Source organism: Cotesia typhae, unplaced genomic scaffold (genome assembly GCF_013202065.1).
Source record: "Cotesia typhae breed Kobodo isofemale line unplaced genomic scaffold, CoteBio_Ctyphae scaffold_70, whole genome shotgun sequence".
Classification (NCBI taxonomy): domain Eukaryota; kingdom Metazoa; phylum Arthropoda; class Insecta; order Hymenoptera; family Braconidae; genus Cotesia; species Cotesia typhae.
In genome coordinates this window covers 1,877,761-1,897,198 of record NW_027423780.1, presented here as the reverse complement: position 1 = coordinate 1,897,198, position 19,438 = coordinate 1,877,761, and the positions used below count along the sequence as shown (strand labels likewise).

At 31.8% G+C, this 19,438-nt stretch overlaps 3 protein-coding genes across 5 annotated transcripts in view; 1 reads left to right on the top strand and 2 right to left on the bottom strand.

Annotated features, from left to right (window-relative positions):
- The window catches only part of LOC141537271 (uncharacterized), a 170,884-nt gene that overhangs the window by 38,571 nt on the left and 112,875 nt on the right, over positions 1-19,438 (top strand). The gene's annotated exons all lie outside the window — the stretch shown is intronic.
- On the bottom strand, positions 9,259-10,962 carry LOC141537270 (uncharacterized). Its single transcript, XM_074258158.1, has 2 exons — positions 10,139-10,962; positions 9,259-9,500 (listed from the first exon to the last, which is right to left on the bottom strand). Exons 1-2 carry the CDS (start codon positions 10,938-10,940, stop codon positions 9,274-9,276), a joined length of 1,029 nt encoding a protein of 342 aa, XP_074114259.1. The 5' UTR covers positions 10,941-10,962; the 3' UTR covers positions 9,259-9,273.
- On the bottom strand, positions 16,172-19,407 carry LOC141537269 (uncharacterized). 3 transcript variants are annotated; one of them, XM_074258154.1, is made up of 3 exons: positions 19,103-19,241; positions 18,767-19,030; positions 16,172-18,088 (listed from the first exon to the last, which is right to left on the bottom strand). In XM_074258154.1, exons 2-3 carry the CDS (start codon positions 18,974-18,976, stop codon positions 16,394-16,396), a joined length of 1,905 nt encoding a protein of 634 aa, XP_074114255.1. In that variant the 5' UTR covers positions 18,977-19,030; positions 19,103-19,241; the 3' UTR covers positions 16,172-16,393. The 3 variants fall into 3 exon arrangements, with proteins under 3 accessions (XP_074114255.1, XP_074114254.1, XP_074114256.1); XM_074258153.1 differs by having other exon boundaries at positions 18,767-19,407; XM_074258155.1 differs by lacking the exon at positions 19,103-19,241 and having other exon boundaries at positions 16,172-18,153; positions 18,767-18,842.

Below are 19,438 nucleotides of genomic sequence, written 5' to 3'. Positions count from 1 at the left end.
TCTGGAATTGGTTCGTCGCCCTGAATGTATGATGTAAAAATCCGGGCCAGATGAGCATGTGTAGAAGAAAATTTCTTCCACCAGAAGATGTTTATGCCATCTGGACCCGGGGCAGCCCAGTTCTTGCTGCCATTCAGGGCTTTACGAACCTCTTGCACACTGACTGCAGGGCTCTCTTCGGCGATATCCTGCCGTCGGTGTTCTCGACAGAATGCCTCGAAGTCGTGCAGAGCTGGAGTATCCGGGTTGACGTTTGGTTGATCTCCGTACAATTCACTCCAAAAGGCTTCCACTCGCTCAGATGATGGATAATTCTCGGGAACAGCGGTCTTAGGTGACAGAAAGCGTGAAGGCTTGGATCGAAACAAAGAGTTGTCGATCAACCGCTTCAGCCTTTTCTCTAGTGACTTTTGGAAGCCACCAGAGCCCGCAACCTGTTAAGAGACTCTTCTTTGATGACAAGAAGAGTACTCTTGTTCAGTGTGTGATGTCGCCTTCGAAGTTCTGCCGCCAGGCGACGAACTTTGGCGTGTACGGTCTTTGAGTACTAACATACTCTATCACACACTGAATGCGGGAGACTTGTTTCCGAGAAATGTCAATTTTGTGTCCAAGTTGAGCGATGCGCAGCTTCAACTTCGCCTCGAAGGAGAGAGAATGTCTTCTCTCTATCGGCAGAAGCGAAGCCGCGGCACCGTAGACAACTTGGTTGACAGTGAGCAGAGTGGAGTCCTCTTGAAGCTGTGTGGGGAAATCTTCGTTCACCGTGTCGAGCTGTTGTTTTGAGTGAGTCATCTTTTTGGAGATGCTCACTTGTCGACCTGTAAAGAGGTTGTCGTTGTCCTCGGAGAAACGGTGCCGTTCTTGGTGTAGCGGTGCTGGAAATGAAGGCCGATTAGACTGCCTTCTATTTGGCAGCAGCGATCGTCGATTATGCCGAAGGTATGAGGCGTAATTACGCAGGTGTTTGGGCGTAAAATGTCTGTGCTCCGGATGCATGCCACACCAAAGTGTGTGCATCCGGGCCATATACCCTGATACCTCCGGCTCGCTGTTCTGCCAGCACACCAAGAGATCGGCGCGAAGCTCCTCCGTCCACTTAAACTTAATCCTATAAGCGCCGGGGTCGTCATAAGTCATCGGGTCCGGTGTGCTCCTCCCACCTGATGACTGGTCCTCATCCGAAGAGGACCGGTTGTGGGGAGCACTTCTGAGATTATACTGTTTTGAAACTCAGATATTACGGTGCAACGGGTAGTTGGCCCGTTGCTCCGGTTACGTTGTTAGCCTACAGACCAGATGTTGCGGTCTGCGTTTCCCGCGGTGCGCCACTAGGAGACCACGTAATAAGCACCGCTTATTATTATTATTATTATTATTATTATTATTATTATTATTATTATTATTATTATTATTATTATTATTATTATTATTATTATTATTATTATTAGAAGAAGAAGAAGAAGAAGAAGAAGAATGTTTTAATAGATGGTGAGACACTACAAAATGTCTCGACTTTATCAGCCTGGCGAACTACCACCCGAAATTTTTGTTACCGACACTAGCTAAAATAATAGGTAGTCGGTAGTCGGTACACCTCGAATATTAGTAAAATTTTCTCACAACTAATTTATTATATTTCGTTACCGAACATAATAAATCTATTCCAAGTGATGATTTAGTGAAATAAAATTAAGTTTGTTGTAATCTTATAACCCATCAATTTTCATTTATCAACTACAATATCCATTCTGCGTAATTCCGTACAATTAATTACAACACTAATCAAGGAAGAGGGACCATCTTTGCAGTAAAATTCGTAAGTATCTAAAACAAGTTAACTGGCATACGTGAAAACTTCTATCCTAAAAATTATCAAATCAATCTCTCCTAAAACAAAGACAATCGTAAATACAGGAGCGGAATATCCCAGGACAGTGTACAAAATTTATAACGAAATCCAGGTGACTATTTCTTATCCGCAAGGTTTAGTGGCCTGGATAACTAAAATTTTTCGACAAAGTAAAAATTTAGTGTTATATATATATATATATATATATATATATATATATATATATATATATATATACACTACTGGAAAAAATTAAGGGATCAAAAAAAAATTCCAAATTTTTCGGTAGTTTTCAACAGGCCGTAACTTTGAGAGAAATGGTCGTACAGGAAATAAAAAAAAGGAAATTGTAGCTCCAAGTGTCTAGTTTTTGGATTAGAACTTCAAAATTTTGTAGCCTCCGCGGTTTCTGAGTAATCGTAGAAAAACCAGCAACAAAAAAATTCTCAAAATTTTTTAGTTTTTTTTTTTGGTCTACGGGCGTCGAAAAAATTTTTTAGCTTAACCACCATAAGGATCGGATACTTTGTTCATTTAGCTTTAATTTCTTTTTTAAAACACCCTGATACGTCCACTCCTCGCTGAGATATCGGTCTTCAAATGGAAAAGGATTTTTTTGTCTTTGATTATCGATATCTCAGCAACCAATGATCGCACAGAAAGTTAAAGGTGGGTTTCAAGAACTTGAATGAATTCCCTTAACGACTGTCCATAGTTTTTTCGAAAAAAATTTTTTCTTTCCGTCACATGAATTTGAAAATGCAACAAAAAAGGGCTTTTAGTGGTTTTTGGAAAATCAAGCGCTGGATCGAAAATATTGAGGAAACCACTAATGTTAAGTGTGCCTTTTACAGTTCAATATGTCCACAAAAACCCTACAAAGAATCAAATTAATCCAGCCAGCCGTTTTTTTGTTTCACTTGATCGAATTTTTGAAAAAATTAAAGGATCACGTTTTTTGCTCTGAAAAGCTCATAATTTTTAAAAATGAGAAAAAAATGGTTTTTAGAGCTTTTTCCACATTTTTGTTCGAAAAAGTGCTTAAATTTTCAAAAAAAAAAATTCAAAAAAAAATTTTCAAAAAAAAAAAAATTTTTTCGAAAAAAATTTAAAAAAAAATTTTTTTGGAAAAATTTTTTTAACAAGTTAAGGAAACTCAAAAAACCATCGCCCAATGATTTTTATCACCTTTCCACCGCTGCATTCCTTGATTCTACTGATCTCCTTTTAATTAAATTAATAAAAAAGTTAATACCCCCAATCGAATTTCGATTTTTTCATACGCTTTTCGGAGTTTTTTTTTCTTTTCTTTTTGTGAATCCTTAGCAAATCGCTTCATTCAACAGTTTTTTCAAAACTAATCCCTCTGCGCTAAAAAAATTTTTTTAATTTTTTGGTCAAAATTGAAAATTTCTGACTTTTGATTCTGAATCATGGTTAGATGACATTTATCGGAGGTGGAAGTCGCTCGGTTAGTGACTCTTATCGACGAAGGTTACACTCAACATGCAGTTGCTATCCGGATGGGTGTAAGTCAATCTGTCGTATCTCGAGCTTATACCAGATACCAAGAGACGAATCAATATCATCGTCGCCCCGGACAAGGTCGCCATCGAGTCACTAATGCCCGCGATGATCGAACAATTGTTAGAGAAGTTCGACGACAACCTTTCGTCAATGCGAATATTGTCGCTCGAAACTTCCCCAATCGCAGACAACAGCAACAACAACAGCAACAGCGACGACGGCATCAAGTGCGAAACATTTGCTCTCGAACAATCATCAACCGTCTTCGTGAAACTGGGTTACACGCACGACATCCTAATCGTGTACCCCTGTTGACAGCAAGACATCGTTGAGCTCGTTTAGCGTATGCTTACGATCATCGAAATTGGAACTTGAGGGAATGGACAAATGTTTTATTCACTGATGAGTCTCGTTTTAATCTGTATGGCAACGATCGACGTCCTCTCGTTTGGCGCCGTCGTGGAGAACGTTTTCGCCAGAACTTTGTCCGTCCAGTCGTTGCCTACGGCGGTGGATCAGTTATGGTGTGGGGCGGCGTTTCACGAAATTGGAGAACACCTTTGGTAATTGTACGCGAAAATTTGACAGCTAGACGTTACATCGACCAAATTTTAAGGCCCATTGTTCTGCGCAGACGACAACAACACGTCCACACACAGCCAACATTACCCGGCGCTTCTTTGAGCGGCATGACATCACATTGTTGCGACACCTAGCAATGAGTCCAGATCTCAACCCCATAGAGCACGTTTGGGACATAATGGGCCGTCGGTTGCGCAGAGAGTATCCAAATTTGCAGAACTTAGCTGCTTTGGAGCGCGCGCTTCAGCACATTTGGAATACCATTTCGCAGCCTCAAATTACCGTCTGCATAAACATGGCTGAACGTTTGAGAGCCGTTATTGAAAACAGGGGTGGTAATACCCGGTATTGAACCAACAAAAACCTTCAGAGAATGAGTTTGGAGTCATTAAATACGGTGGAACTGACGAGCCACCGGGTCTCAATTCTCCTGAAATACCTTACACACACACACACACACACACACACACGCACACACACACACACACACACACACACACACACACACACACACACACACACACACACACACACACACACACACACACACACACACACACACACACACACACACACACACACACACACACACACACACACACACACACACACACACACACACACACACACACACACACACACACACACACACACACACACACACACACACACACACACACACACACACAGAAACGTAAATCCGACCGCGCGACCTCCACGTGGTACGCTTTGGATAACGCTAATGCCGGCGGTAATTGTTTTCTTAAACTTTTCAAGAGAAAAATTTCAAAAAAATTTTTTTTTTTAATTTTTTTTTTTTTCAATTTAAGCACTTTCTGGAACAAAAATGTGGAAAAAGCTCTAAAAAACCATTTTTTTCTCATTTTTAAAAATTATGAGCTTTTCAGAGCAAAAACGTGATCCTTTAATTTTTTCAAAAATTCGATCAAGTGAAACAAAAAAACGGCTGGCTGGATTAATTTGATTCTTTGTAGGGTTTTTGTGGACATATTGAACTGTAAAAGGCACACTTAACATTAGTGGTTTCCTCAATATTTTCGATCCAGCGCTTGATTTTCCAAAAACCACTAAAAGCCCTTTTTTGTTGCATTTTCAAATTCATGTGACGGAAAGAAAAAATTTTTTTCGAAAAAACTATGGACAGTCGTTAAGGGAATTCATTCAAGTTCTTGAAACCCACCTTTAACTTTCTGTGCGATCATTGGTTGCTGAGATATCGATAATCAAAGACAAAAAAATCCTTTTCCATTTGAAGACCGATATCTCAGCGAGGAGTGGACGTATCAGGGTGTTTAAAAAAGAAATTAAAGCTAAATGAACAAAGTATCCGATCCTTATGGTGGTTAAGCTAAAAAAATTTTTCGACGCCCGTAGACCAAAAAAAAACTAAAAAAATTTTGAGAATTTTTTTGTTGCTGGTTTTTCTACGATTACTCAGAAACCGCGGAGGCTACAAAATTTTGAAGTTCTAATCCAAAAACTAGACACTTGGAGCTACAATTTCCTTTTTTTTATTTCCTGTACGACCATTTCTCTCAAAGTTACGGCCTGTTGAAAACTACCGAAAAATTTGGAATTTTTTTTTGATCCCTTAATTTTTTCCAGTAGTGTATATATATTTGACGTACGGGGTTTTCGCCGACATTTTCAGTAGTAAAATGGGGCTTTTGCCGACATCTGGGGTATTCGCCGACGGTCGGCGAAATGTACGTACAATGAAAGGGGTTTTTGCCGACCGTCGGCGAAAACCCCATATGTCGTATTTATTTATTTATTAAATTTTGATCCTAAAGCAAGTGCTCCCTACGGACCATCATAATTAAGTTCATAATGAGTGGGTATTAAATTAATATAATATTAATTGTAATATGGATATGATATTAATTAATAGTATATAATAGATAAATTATCGATAATTTAATATGATAAGTAATGTGATAACATAACGTAATAGGTAATACTCAGTATAATAATGATAAGAATTGTTATTGTTATTGAATCTTCACAACATTGTTTACAGAGTTGTTAAGGTCTATATTGAAATACAAAGGTTGTACGATAGTATAAAATACTGGGTTTTCGCAAACATTCTAGCAAGAGTAAGAAGGGAACACTTTGGCTTTACTAAAAAATTTTTATTTTGTACTATCAATGTCATGAGATCGTTCAGTCATTACCGGCGTTTATGACATCTGGGAACCATAAGGGTGCATAGAGAGAATTTTTAACTTCCCTCTAAGTAAATTGAAAATTTGCGAAAATCGGGAAATTATTAGTTTTACTCCGGTTTTTAAAAATTGAGTTTTCAACAGATCTCGACGTTTTGAGGTCCTAGGAAGCTCCCCTAAATGTTTCCGTGATGATGTCCGTACGGCTGTGTGTGTGTGTGTGTGTGTGTTTGGCCGTATGTAAAACTCTCATAACTTTTGAACGGCTTGACCGATTTTATCGCGGTTGGTGTCATTCGAGAGTGCTCCGCCAAACATAGATTTCCTGTAAGTTGGAACCGATTCGGACCGGTAGATTCCGAGAAATTACAAAAAAAGTGGAAAAAAAGTTGTTTTTTTTTTTATTTTCTCAAAACATCTCCGAATTGGCTATAGGCAATTTTAAGCGCCTATAGGTATGGAATTAGCAGAGAGTTGCAGGGATGGCGTTTAGGGTGAACCGTTTTGCTAATTTCTTTTTTATTTTTTTTCTCAAAAAAAATTTTAATCAATGGGACAACTATTCCCGCTCATCCCGGGCAGGGCCGATTTTTTTTATGTCGGACTTCCGAGTCCGACATAACCAGGATAAACATCTCGTCCTGGTATACGTAAATGTATTTTATCTCCTCTATAAAACACAGAGAGAGAGAGAGAGAGAGAGAGAGAGAGAGATAGTGACAACCTCGCGAGAATAGTCAGGAAAGCTTCCTAGGACCTCAAAACGTCGAGATCTGATGAAAACTCGATTTTCGAAAAACGGGGTAAAACCAATAACTTCCCGAATTTTAAAAATTTTCAATTTTCTTAGCGGGAAGTTAAAAAGGCCAACTTTGAAAAAATAACGATTTTGCTAAAAAAAAAAAAAAACGATTATTTTGCAGAATTAATCATATTTAATTTTTTTGTGGATTTTTTCAAAAAGTTCATTCAAAAACAAAAATTTAAAAAAGAAAGGTACCCAAAAGTCAATATCAAAAAAAGTTATGGCTATTTGAAAATAAAAACGCCATTTTTTTGAAAAATTCAAAACTTTTTTTGGGTTGGACAGAAAGATTTGAAAAAATTCTCAAAAATGTTTTTCAAAGGGTAAAAAAAAATGATAAAGTTTCAGCTAAATCTAAAGGGGTCAAGTTTAAAAGTAAACAATTTGGCATGGAATACCCCATATAGAATCTGATAGATCCATGAGATGCTTTATGTAGCATACATAGATTCATTGTATGCATTTGTCAATTTTTTATAAGAATTTCTTTCATTTTCATAAAGATGACATTTTTAAAAAACAATCTATATCGATTTCATATAAATAGAAACCAACCAAAACAATATTAACGGTATTTGATGAATATTTCACCAAAAATAGATAAATAATATAAAAAAAACTTAATTCTATTTTAAAAAATTATTAAAAAACAATGACATCTAAGTTAGTTAAAGGGGAATATGTAGCCGTTTTCATGCTGATTTTTATTAATTTTTTTTAGGTATAAAAAATTAATATTATTTATTGAAACTATCAGGTTATCTTATAGATGTATTTATGAGTATTTTTTCATATTAAACAACAGGATAACTGAATAAATAGTGGAGATATCAGCTAATACACATCGTAGGTTGTCATCCGACTTAGTAGTTGGTGTGCAGTATGAAAGCCACAATTTTTATCTGAAATCAATGGCATAGAAAAATTACTTTTTTTATAAATGTATTTTCTATATGAACTTCAATTCCAAAAAAAAATTTGCATTTTTTAGAAGGCTGTGAAATTAAGTCGTGACTTTTTACCATTATTTCATACATCGTTCATTAAAAGAAAAATATTTTAAATAAAAATGTCGCTTATGATTCAGGTTCATATTCAGCGTAATTGCATGAAGGAAAGTAATTTTTCTGTGCCATTGATTTGCGATAAAAATTTTGGCTTCTATCGTGCACGCCAACTGCTAAGTCGAATGACAACCTATGATGTGTATCAGTTGATATATCCGCTATTTATTAAGTTATGTTGTTGTTTAATACAAAAAAATACTCATAAATATATTTATAAGATTACCAGATAGTTTCAATAACTAACAAATATTTTCATACCTTAAAAAAATTAATGAGAAATCAGCATGAAAACGTCTATCTACACGTATTTCCCTCCCCTTTATTAAGTACAATAATTCTTATAACTTAATAATTGAATTTATTGTTTACCTCAAGCGATTAATGTTTTTTTTTTTTTTGACACATAGAGTATGTATCATTATCAATATGAAAGTATTGATGTCTACAAAATAATTTAACTCTATCGTTTAAATTATAATCATGTTAGACATATTTTCATTTCTATGAAAGGTGAAGAGATTAAGTTTTCAATGTATCATAAAAAATTTTTTTTCAAATATGAGTAATTATATCAGAAATTTCTACAAATAATATTTTATGAGTAAAATCAACATGAATATGTTAAATAAATAAAATTATTACCGCAGCTCACGCGACAATTGTAATAATTCTTTCAATTAAATACATAATGCAGGTATAAATCGATTATATTCTAATAACAATAATTAACATTTGATAATAACGTTATAAACTTCTTTTATTTTAAACACTGCACATTACATTATATCGTTACACTTAAGAAATTAAATAATTCAATTCTTTTTCATTTAAAGAATCTGATATAATAATTTCTAACATCTTGAAAACTGAACTTGAATCTCCAAATAGACTCAATTCAATAAGATTGTAGAATGTTATAATTTATGGTCCATGAATCAGATAAATTTAAGCGTTAACGCTTGTTTAATCAACAACCTTAGATTTATTTAACTTAGATTTAAAACTTAATAACCAATTGTTGAGTACTTTAAGTTTTTTAACGTACGTAACATGAATAAAATTTATATCTTGTAATAAAACATAAATTATTGAATTTATTCAACTTCGAACTCTATGAGTCTTAATACTAATTATTCCAATCAACAGACATACTCTCATAAAACTTTCTATTTCAATATGCGTTTTCAAAGATCCAAGCTTTTTTTTGTAAATCTTTTCAATTTGTAATTTTTATTTTCATCGCTAATTATTTTAATTCCTTTTTTTTTTAATTGAGACATTACTAGGTTTCTTCTTATACTGATTATTTATCCATGCTTTAACTGTATCTCTACTACGACCATTCAAGCACGGATACTTAGCTTTAACGTCATCAATATCTTGTAATGATGGATGAGTTCTGCTGATTATATACTCTTTAAACTCGGTAAAAATCACTCTTTTTTCTTCATCACTCCAGGGCTTCTTTGTGGATTTACCTATAAAAAAAAAATATTTTTGTTAGTTTTCGGTTAGTTGCTCGGTAAATTACTGTCAAAATCCGGATCAGTTTCATTAAGAGTATTGAGGTTATTTTTATTTTCAGTCATGTTAATATTGTCTTCATATTCTACAAATTCATTTTGGTCATCGGTAAATATATCTTCTCTTTCTATTTCTTCATCTGTAACGGGACCATGCACAGCATGAAGTAATTTAGTTACTTGAACAATTGTTTTAGACTTGATTGGCCTTTGATAAAAATCCTTATGAATTTTTTCGGAGTGACCCATGTGCTTAGTTAAATCAGATAATACGTTATCAGAAAGTTCAAACTCAACGCATTTAGTAGCGACGTGTTTTCTCAAGTGGGTTCCACGAAGGAGCTCGGGCTTTTCAGCACCACAAGAAACCGAAAGTTCACGCAAAACAGCACATAAATTTAGTACTCGAATACGATTATTGACACGAGGCAGACCAAAAACGAAATCATTATCGGTAGGAACATTAGCTGATTCTCGATAACGAATAAGCAATTTAATCTCATCTACAATATCGTTACTAGCAATCACGGCAACGTCTTTATTTAGTTTTCAATGTATTTCGATACGATAATAGTTCGCAACAATCTTTTTACCATCATCATCCAATGCATTATATTCCTCTTTATCAGCTTGTTCTTCAATACTTTGCAACCGATCCATATCACTAATAACCATATTCTGAACATCACCGACTCGACGACGATTAAATACCAGTAAATAAGCTGCTACTAATTTTGATGCTGCAAGCCACGTATGATAGTCAAATCTTTCTTTCAAAATATCAAAACAATTTTTCTTTGTAATTTTTATATGTATTATCAATTTTTGAATATCTTCCGTGATAGGCAAGATTATAATTTTATGGCGTCTCATTTTAGCTTGAGATTCGCTAGTAATTTTATTGACTGCAATACTCATTTCTGAATTGTAAACTTTTAGAAAGTTTGACACTTGTTTTTGCAATACCTCATTTTCTTGAACAACATACTCGGTTTCTAAAATAACTGCAATTTGTCGGATATAAGTTACAAGGTTTAATGCAACTGCCGGAGCATCGCACACATTCTTCAGATAATCAATTCTTGCTACTTGCCCGATTGCTTTAATAACAGTTTCAATATATTTAGGGTAAAATAAGCTAGCAAGATCTGTTAACTCTGAATTTATTTCCTTTGCAGCAGATAAAAAACGTCCGATTAATCTTAATCTTGCTCTTATCATATTATGTTGGTAATGAGGCGTATATTTAATACATAATTTGTTTCCGTACAAGATTATGAGCCAATCGTATCTAATTAATCGAACTATTTCATCGTCTTGTAAGACTGGAAATACCACTAATCTCAATATGTCGTTTGCATTTTTGTGCATCCTGCTTTCAATTGATTTTCCCATTACATAGTAAACTCGCTGTCCTTTTAAATTACTTTCTGCGTCATGTTTTTTTTTTTACATTTGATGATATGTTTCCTAGCGTTAGATTTGGTTAACGTTGCTAGACAAAACGAACACGTTGTGTAATCAGTTGCAGCTTTTTCGATTCTTGGCCGTCGACTCACTATTAATTGACCTTTATTGAAATTTTCATTCAAATTGTGAGTAAAAGATCCATAGTTACGAAAAATCGTCAAAATTTCTTTACGCTCTGCTGAACCTAGAACAAGAAAATAGTCAGTTTCTATTGCGTAATTATATAAGTTTTGTTAAAATAGTTTATTACATATACACAAGCTTATCAACAAATAACAATTATAATGTTATTCACAATTAAGTTTATGTATTTTTAGAGTAAAAAATTCGTACAGTATTAATTTTTGCAGTTACAATAGGAAATCTTTTGAATTAGAAAAAAATATATATTATTTGTAGCATTGAATATTATTATTCATGATGATTATTGTGTTTTTTCAAAAAAAAAAAATCACATAAAATATCATATAATCATAACAGTATTAACAATACCAATATTTATATTAATAATGATGATGTGTTCCCATATAATCATCATATTTTAACTGTGATATTTTAGAAAGTAAATGATCAAATGTTATTCAAGAAAAAAAAAATTTTTTTTTTAATACTAAGTCATAAAAGTCGACTGATAATGTGTAGGTAATAATTTGACTGATAAAAGCTCGATAGATGTTATTAATTAAGATGCATTTCTTTTTATTTATTTATTTGTTTATTCAATTTAATGCCAAAGCTATGGCTAAATGGTAAATATATATACAATAATAATATTTTACCTTTTGTTGTGTTGGTAAGCTTCTTAACATCTTCAATTTCACGATGAACTGTCCTTATGTCTTGGTAATTGACCAATAATAATTTTGTGACAAAAAGGACACGAATAACCTTTTTTCCATCGAGGAACATTAGATAGTTGAACAGTCAGTTTAGAATTATCACAAGATCCTTTCTGAGTCGTCAAGCCAATCTCATTAGAGATAGCTAAGTCAACTATTCCCAAATCACTATTGATTTTAGTATTTTCTTCTTGATTACCATTTATTGATTCATAAGTTGGTATTTCTATTTCATCATCGCTTGAGTTGATGGGCAAAGTTGAATTTTTTCCATCTTCGGCGGAATTTTCTACAAAAGTTAAAGTCATGTCGTCCGTATTATCTAATTTTTCACTATTAAAATCATTAGAGTCTGATTTAGAGAGAGAAACATTATTTATAATTGGCCGAGGACGCAAAGAAACTGGTGATAATGAAAATCCAGCATCGTTATCATTATCACTCATATCATCATGATTTCTCATTATGTCTACTGTTCTTTCATCTAATTGATAAGCTAGAATTATGTTGAGTTGATCTGATATCTGTGAGAAATTTTTAAAAGTCCAAGGTATTAAAGTTTCAACATTTAGTACATTCAATAAAATGATATTGATTAAAAATTTTATTATGGTAGTACTGTGGGCCGTAAAGTTATTGGTCATAATTTTATGAAATTTAGTACTTTATTAGAACATAACAAAGTAATAATCACATTAAATTTTTCAACTACAGAGACTTGATTAAAATAAGAAAAATTTTGCGATTAATATCGACTCTTTCAAGAAATCACACTTCTATTTCTCAAAAGTAACGATCAGATTTTTTAAGAAATCGAAAAATGAAAGAAAATACCTGATTTAAAATTTCATATACTTAAAATTAGAGATTCGGAGCATGTAAGAGACATAATAAATAGAAAAAAAGGATGAAAAATGACCTCTGACTCTTCTTTTAATGTAATTTTGCATAGGTCACTCTACTACGTAAATAAAATGAGATTTTGCATTTAATATTTGACTCATGCAGCATATACACTACTACCATGAATAATTATATTATATTTTCAAAATGTAATACAAAGTGAACCTTATAATCCGAAGAGTATTGAAGTATGTCTTTCTCAGAATCATAAAGAGTTTGAATATCATTTAAATTATCTGGCAATAATGCATCTTCAAACTCAAATTGCCTTTCACGATCATAGTCTATTGGAACTATTCTATTATTTCCGTTTTCAAGCTGCCGATTTAACAATCCACTCGACCCATCTTCCATATCCTGACATAATTGAACCTGAAAGAAGTAATTAAAAGTTATTCACAATATTTTATATTCGAATATTTTTACATTAATAAATTAAAATTTTTTAAATACCTTATTTACTTCTGCAATTTCTCGTATTGTAGCTTTCTTGTGAATAGCTGCTTCATCTTTACCATATCCACGATGGATATCTTCATTTGATCGTTTTTATAAGATTTAGTAATCATATCTGTGTCATTATCTTGCAGTTCGGGTTGAATAATAACTTTATCTTTCGAATTTTGCTAAAAATTTAAGTAATTTAATTATGAAAAATGATTGAAAATATCATGTGAATTAAAAAATTAAATTATAAAAAATGTAGAACTTATTTAATAAGATAAAATTGATATTTGTGGATAAATAAAGAAAAAATAAAAATTCGTATTGAATTTTAATTGAATTACTAAGTGAGTTTCTGTTATACATGTTAACGTCACGTTATATAACTCGTTTTTATATATCTGAATTTCTAATATTTGTTTCTTAGATTATGAAATTTAATTGTAGAGAGAAAATAATGTATTTAGTGCTTCACAAGAACACCTAATAGGATGAAAAGTCATAAAAATTTATACTTTGATTTTAAATGCTTGATCAAGTTGATTATCAATTACACTGTTGTTATTTGCCTTCTTGTTCGAATGTAACAGTACTTCATCTTTTATATTTGCACATAGATTCCTCTGAAAATAAAAAAGGCAATTAACATATATTTTACGATTATACAGTTGACATATAATTATCAGTTTACATACCTGATCTTGCTCTCTAAGTTTCGGCGCATCAAATTGTTGACATATCATAGGCTCTTCATCATGTACTTCACAGTAATTTTTTTTAGTAGTATTACTTACGACCGACTCCATCCTCATTATGCCAGATTGATTACGTAATTCCTTATGAAGTTCTTCATAAAAAACGTCGTCGAAAGTTTTCTGAAAATTGTAAGTTTCTTTATTGTTTTTTTTTTTCTGAAAGACTATTAATTATTGCAGTCTAAATGAATGTTATACTGAAGGCTTATCACCTGAAAATAATTGATCTAGTTAATATTAATGATAAAAATGTTTACCTTAACTGACGAGATTTCAGAGGACTCGTGAACAGAATTTTTAATTTTGATAGTTTCTTCCACATTAAATGAATCATCAGAAATATCATCATCGTGCTTAAAAATATAATTTTACTCGAATCCCGCTGAATATCATGCTTGAAATTTTTATTCAGTATTGCTTTTCCTGAGGAGTATCCTATTCGTGCCAGCCGAAGCTTAGGTAAACCTTCATTTAATTTGTTTGAGATGTCGACCAAATTTTCATAATAACCTATGATGAGAAATTGTAAAAATTTTTTATGTAAAAAAAAAGAAAAAAATTTGTGTACAGCAAATGTGTAATAAGATACTTGGGTTTATCTATTTAACTGAGGTTATTATCACTCATTAGACAAATAATGATAGAATTATTAATATTCTCGATACTTACTGTTAACTCCAAGTAGCAAGCATTTTCTTGAAATACGTGCATGGTTTCTTACTACCAAATATTTTTTAACACAGGATCAAATACTAATTTAGCCATTTTATAATGCTAATTAAAAACACATTTAAGAATAATGCGTAATAGTTTAAACTAAAATGGCTATTCTTGAGACAAAAGAGCACTAACAATATTTTTTTTTTTTTTTAATGTCTTCACCTTAATCCAATTTACTGCTCTATTGAGGTAGAAGGACATGACTTTACCGACACGATTAAATGTCAACACACAGAATGCATGAGACGTATTCGATTTCTCAAACTATTTTTTTAAATTAATTAATTTGTCATGTCATTTAATGATTATTAAGAAAGTATTATGAAAAACTAAGTTGAATGATGTTTTAAAAAATTATTTTTTAAAATGACTGCAATTTCTAGTTTTCTTTAAACATATATCTAAAAAAATAAATTAATTTTTTTTCAATTTTTAGTGTAGAGGAATTTACTTGAGTTGACATTTTTCTAAAATTGACTACAAACATGCTACGTTAAGTTCATAACATCAAATTTTGAATATAAATGTTGTTGTCTGTCCCAATATTGAAATGAAATTTAGAATTTAATTAATCATGAAAAAATTTTTATTTTCCACTTCTCTTCGAGTCGATTATTCTAAATCGTTAGAGCAGATAAGAGCATATATACTCAATTTTGCTTCGATTAATTTAGTATTATTAGCTAAAAATTTACTCTGGTTATTAAAACAAGAGTCATTATTAAAATTTTCCTCAGAATTGTAAATAAAGAATTTTATCTTCATATTATCAGGAATATTATGATGCTTTATTGATAAAAGCATAATAAACAAAATTTTCTATAAAACTACGAAATAAAAACTAGTGTCATTAAAATTCAAAAAAACATTAGGCGATTGGAATGACATATTCAGTGCAATATCAAAATTACAATTGAAAGTGATAAATTTACACACATATATTTATAATATTTTTTAAAAACATTAATTTGCGATATTTACTATGTATTGAAGTATTATAGTTGGTATATACTTGGTTGAATTTTAAAACCAACTGATGTCTTTATGAGATAGTTGGCATGATAAAATGTATCAAAAATCGATTAAATGTTGATAAATTACTCACCTCACGAACATATGTTTTAACTATATTTTTCTTATAAATAAAATAATTTCATATTAATCAATATTTTGGATTAAATGATTATGAGAATAAAATCAATTTTCAATAAAGCCATTACAAATTAAAAATCGAAATTTTCATCTTAGTAAATAACTATTATTAAAGTCATTTAATAAAAATAAATATTTCATTAAAAAAATAGAAGCAAATTATCGTACAAGAAAAAACCAAGCTGCTTTGTTTAAATTACTACAAATAAGTTATAAGTCATAACTTATGATATTAGGACTAATGTTATAAATAAATCAAGTATTTTGATTTAATTTTTATATTTAATAATTATCAAACTAAACCATCTTGACGCTAACTTTAAAAAAAAGTGTCTATCTTTTTATTTCATCATACATTATTGAGTTTTATTAAAATAATTCTTCAAAATTGAAGGTTATTTATTCACTTGATAAGATTTTACTTCATTTGATACATGAAATCCTTATGATTTTTAATAAACAAAATTTCAAGAAAGAGAGTAGATTCTTATTTCTGCATTTATTTGAAGCATCAATTTAATATTGTTGAATAATTGTATATTGTGCAAGTATAGTAGAAATTAGATTAAATTTCTGATACTCCATTGTGTTCAGGAGTATATGGCGGAGTTAATTCCAATTCTATCTTTTCTTTTCTTAAGACATCTAAAAATTTTCCACCAGTAAACTCTGTTCCTTGATCCGATCTAACATAGCATACTTTCTCATCTTTACCAAGTAGATTTCTAGTAGATATGAGAAACTTTTCTAATGTTTCTCCTGATTCATCTTTAGTCTTTACTGCATATGCTCTAGCTAATCTAGAATAATCATCTATGTACACATTAATAAATCTTTTGTGTCCTGGGTATGAGGTTGGTTTTATCGGACCCATCGTGTCTGTATGTATTATTTGTAATTGTCTTGATGCTCTTTGTCTAGTTTCTTTAAATGGTAGTTTTTGCATCTTTGACATAATACATATTTCACAATCTAAAATAGAATCATCAAATTTAACCTTCTCCAATTTATTATATACTTTCTGCAATTTCTTAAGATAGTTCAATGAAGCATGACCGAGTCTTAAATGCCATAGCATAGATTCATTTATTTTACTTGAGTCTGTTGTTCCTTGCTCTAATGAATTTGATATAAATAACTCTTTTAAATTCTTAATGTTCTCAATATCGTCTAACTTAATTGTATTTCTAGTTATTAAACTAGAATCCCAATTAAATACGTCCTTTTTTGAATTTTCAATGTGTTGTTTCATTTCTGGAGATGTTATATCTTTTTCCTTCCTTCTAATTGAAGAATCCTTTAACTCTTCATTTTTTGATTCTCCCTCCCTTCTTTGCAAATCTATTTCTACTTCATTTATGTTATAGTCCTGGATTATCACAGCTTTACAGCGATAGGCGTTATATCCCCAGTCTGATTCATCTTCATTGCCTATGTAGTTCTTGACTTTGAAGTTCAATATCCAGTTGGGCTTTTCAGATGTTCCTTCTAGTATTACTTCTTCTAGATTTTCACTAAATACTCGTAACAATTTATCATCTAAATAAATCTTAAATCCTTTATCTACTAATTTTCTTAATGATAATAAATTATCTGATACATCTTTAGCACTAATAACATTTGATAATTTGATTATCTTGTTATCTTGATTCGTATGAAGCAAAAGATCACCTTTTCCATCTATTAAAATATCAGCCGATTTATTCTTATTGGCACTCTTAATTACTTTGTTTTCACATCTTTCAAAATTACTTAATATTAAGCTATTCTTTACGATATCATCTGTTGCTCCTGAATCAGCAATAAATTTAATGTCGTCTATTAAAACTTCATTTAATTGTTTCTTACCTTGTTTTTCATCAGTCGTTCTTTTTGCACTAATGCCATCCCGTTTAAGTGCATTTTTTGCTAAGTACTGATTATTCTTATTATAGTTTCTATCACGTCTATCATTCTTATATGGTTTAGAATTCACATTCTGTCTAGCTCTATGAGTTCCCTGTCTGTCTAGTTTACCTCTAAATTTGATATTATTATTATTTATAATCTTACTTTTGATTCTGCCATCCTTGCATTCTGAACCCTTATGAGACCTTATCTCCTGGCAGTAGTAACAGAACCATAGATCTTTCGATAGAGGACAATTTTCAATTTTATGACCGGGCTTGGCGCATCTGTGGCAGTTCTTCTTGCCGTCCACCTTGGCTGTTTGAGCCTTGATCGTCTCCTCCCCGTCGTTGGTCTTCCTTTTGACTTCTAACTGTAGGATAAAAGATTTCATTTCATTTATTGTCATCTCTTTTGAATGGGACCTTTTGATGAAATCTGCAGACATTAATTGAGGATTCATTGAGGTTATGGCTTGATAAAACGCAGCTCTAATTTCTTGCTCAGTTAATTGCTCCCCATCTCCACAAGATTCATATTCTCTAATGATCTGGTCAAATCTTTCACAGAAATCATTGACCTTTTCATTCTTTTTCATCTTAATTGAATTCAGTCTTTTTCTAACAAAGCTTGAAGTAAGATTTATTTATTCTTTTCTACAATCTTTGATTTTCTTTAAGACCTCTACAGGTTCAGAAATATCGAGAATTTTCTTGTGGTAATCTTCATCTAAATGATTAATAATAATATCTCTAACCAGACATTTTCTTTTATGAATTATTGAATTTGGTAAATTATTTTCATTACTATTATTTTCATCTATTACATCTAATAAATCACAACTAGTTAGTTCTGATTTAAAATAATCAAGCCAAATATTATAGTTTGATTTTTGAGTTAACTTGTATTCTCTTCTGATGTTAATCTTATTTTGATTTAATAGTAATGCATCTTTAACCAAATTCAATTCTTTAGTAATGTTGTTATTTCCATTTGTAGCGTCTAACTGTGTTCTATTCGGGATATTAGGAACTATATGTGAATCTTTTACCTTCGTTGCTTCTATTTTAGCCTTTTCCCGATCTAGCTCGGCTCTGCGTCCATCTACCGTCATCTTAAGAGCTTTGACTAGTTCGTGAGTGACTTCCTCTAATCGTTTCGCAACTCTACCGAGTGCTGCTGACATCTGGCGAGTCTGTTTGTTGGATTCGACTATCAGCATTTTCATGTCTTCAAATTCTTTGTTGCCAACCATAACCATTTTTTCACAGCTGACAATCTTGGCTTTGGGGCCTCATCTAATTATTCTTAAACACTTTTATACTTCTTAGAGTGTATCTTCTAGTTTAGTTTACAGCTTCTAAATTATTCTATAGTCAATACTTACTTGTCGACTGGTCTGGTTTGACAGGTGTTGAGAAATTATTTATCTTAACCTGTAACTCTTGTTCCTCTTTATTCTCATCAGTTGTTTTTGATGGTCCTGCATTGTTTTTATCTGTCAAATGAATCAATCCCTTGTGGAATTGTGCCAGACTATGGAGGGTATCCATATTTTTCTCAATTTTGATTTTTAATATTGGATCTTGTCCAACATTCTCTAAATCAGATAATGTTTTCTCAAAACTTCCGTCGCTGTCATAGTCGACCAGTTGAGCCTTTTCTTCCGACTCTGACATCTATTTCGGATTTTATGAAACAGAATTTAAATTTAATTAATTAT

Bases quoted from the DNA above. Each gene is read 5' to 3' on its own strand.
- LOC141537270 (XM_074258158.1), bottom strand. From the start codon at position 10,940: ATGGGAAAATCAATTGAAAGCAGGATGCACAAAAATGCAAACGACATA. The intron at 9,501-10,138 runs GTAAAAAGATTG...TTTTTTTTATAG, and splicing joins TAATGCATTGGATGATGATG to GTAAATCCACAAAGAAGCCC.
- LOC141537269 (XM_074258153.1), bottom strand. From the start codon at position 18,976: ATGGTTATGGTTGGCAACAAAGAATTTGAAGACATGAAAATGCTGATA. The intron at 18,089-18,766 runs GTAAAAGATTCA...TTTATCCTACAG, and splicing joins CTAAAATAGAAGCAACGAAG to TTAGAAGTCAAAAGGAAGAC.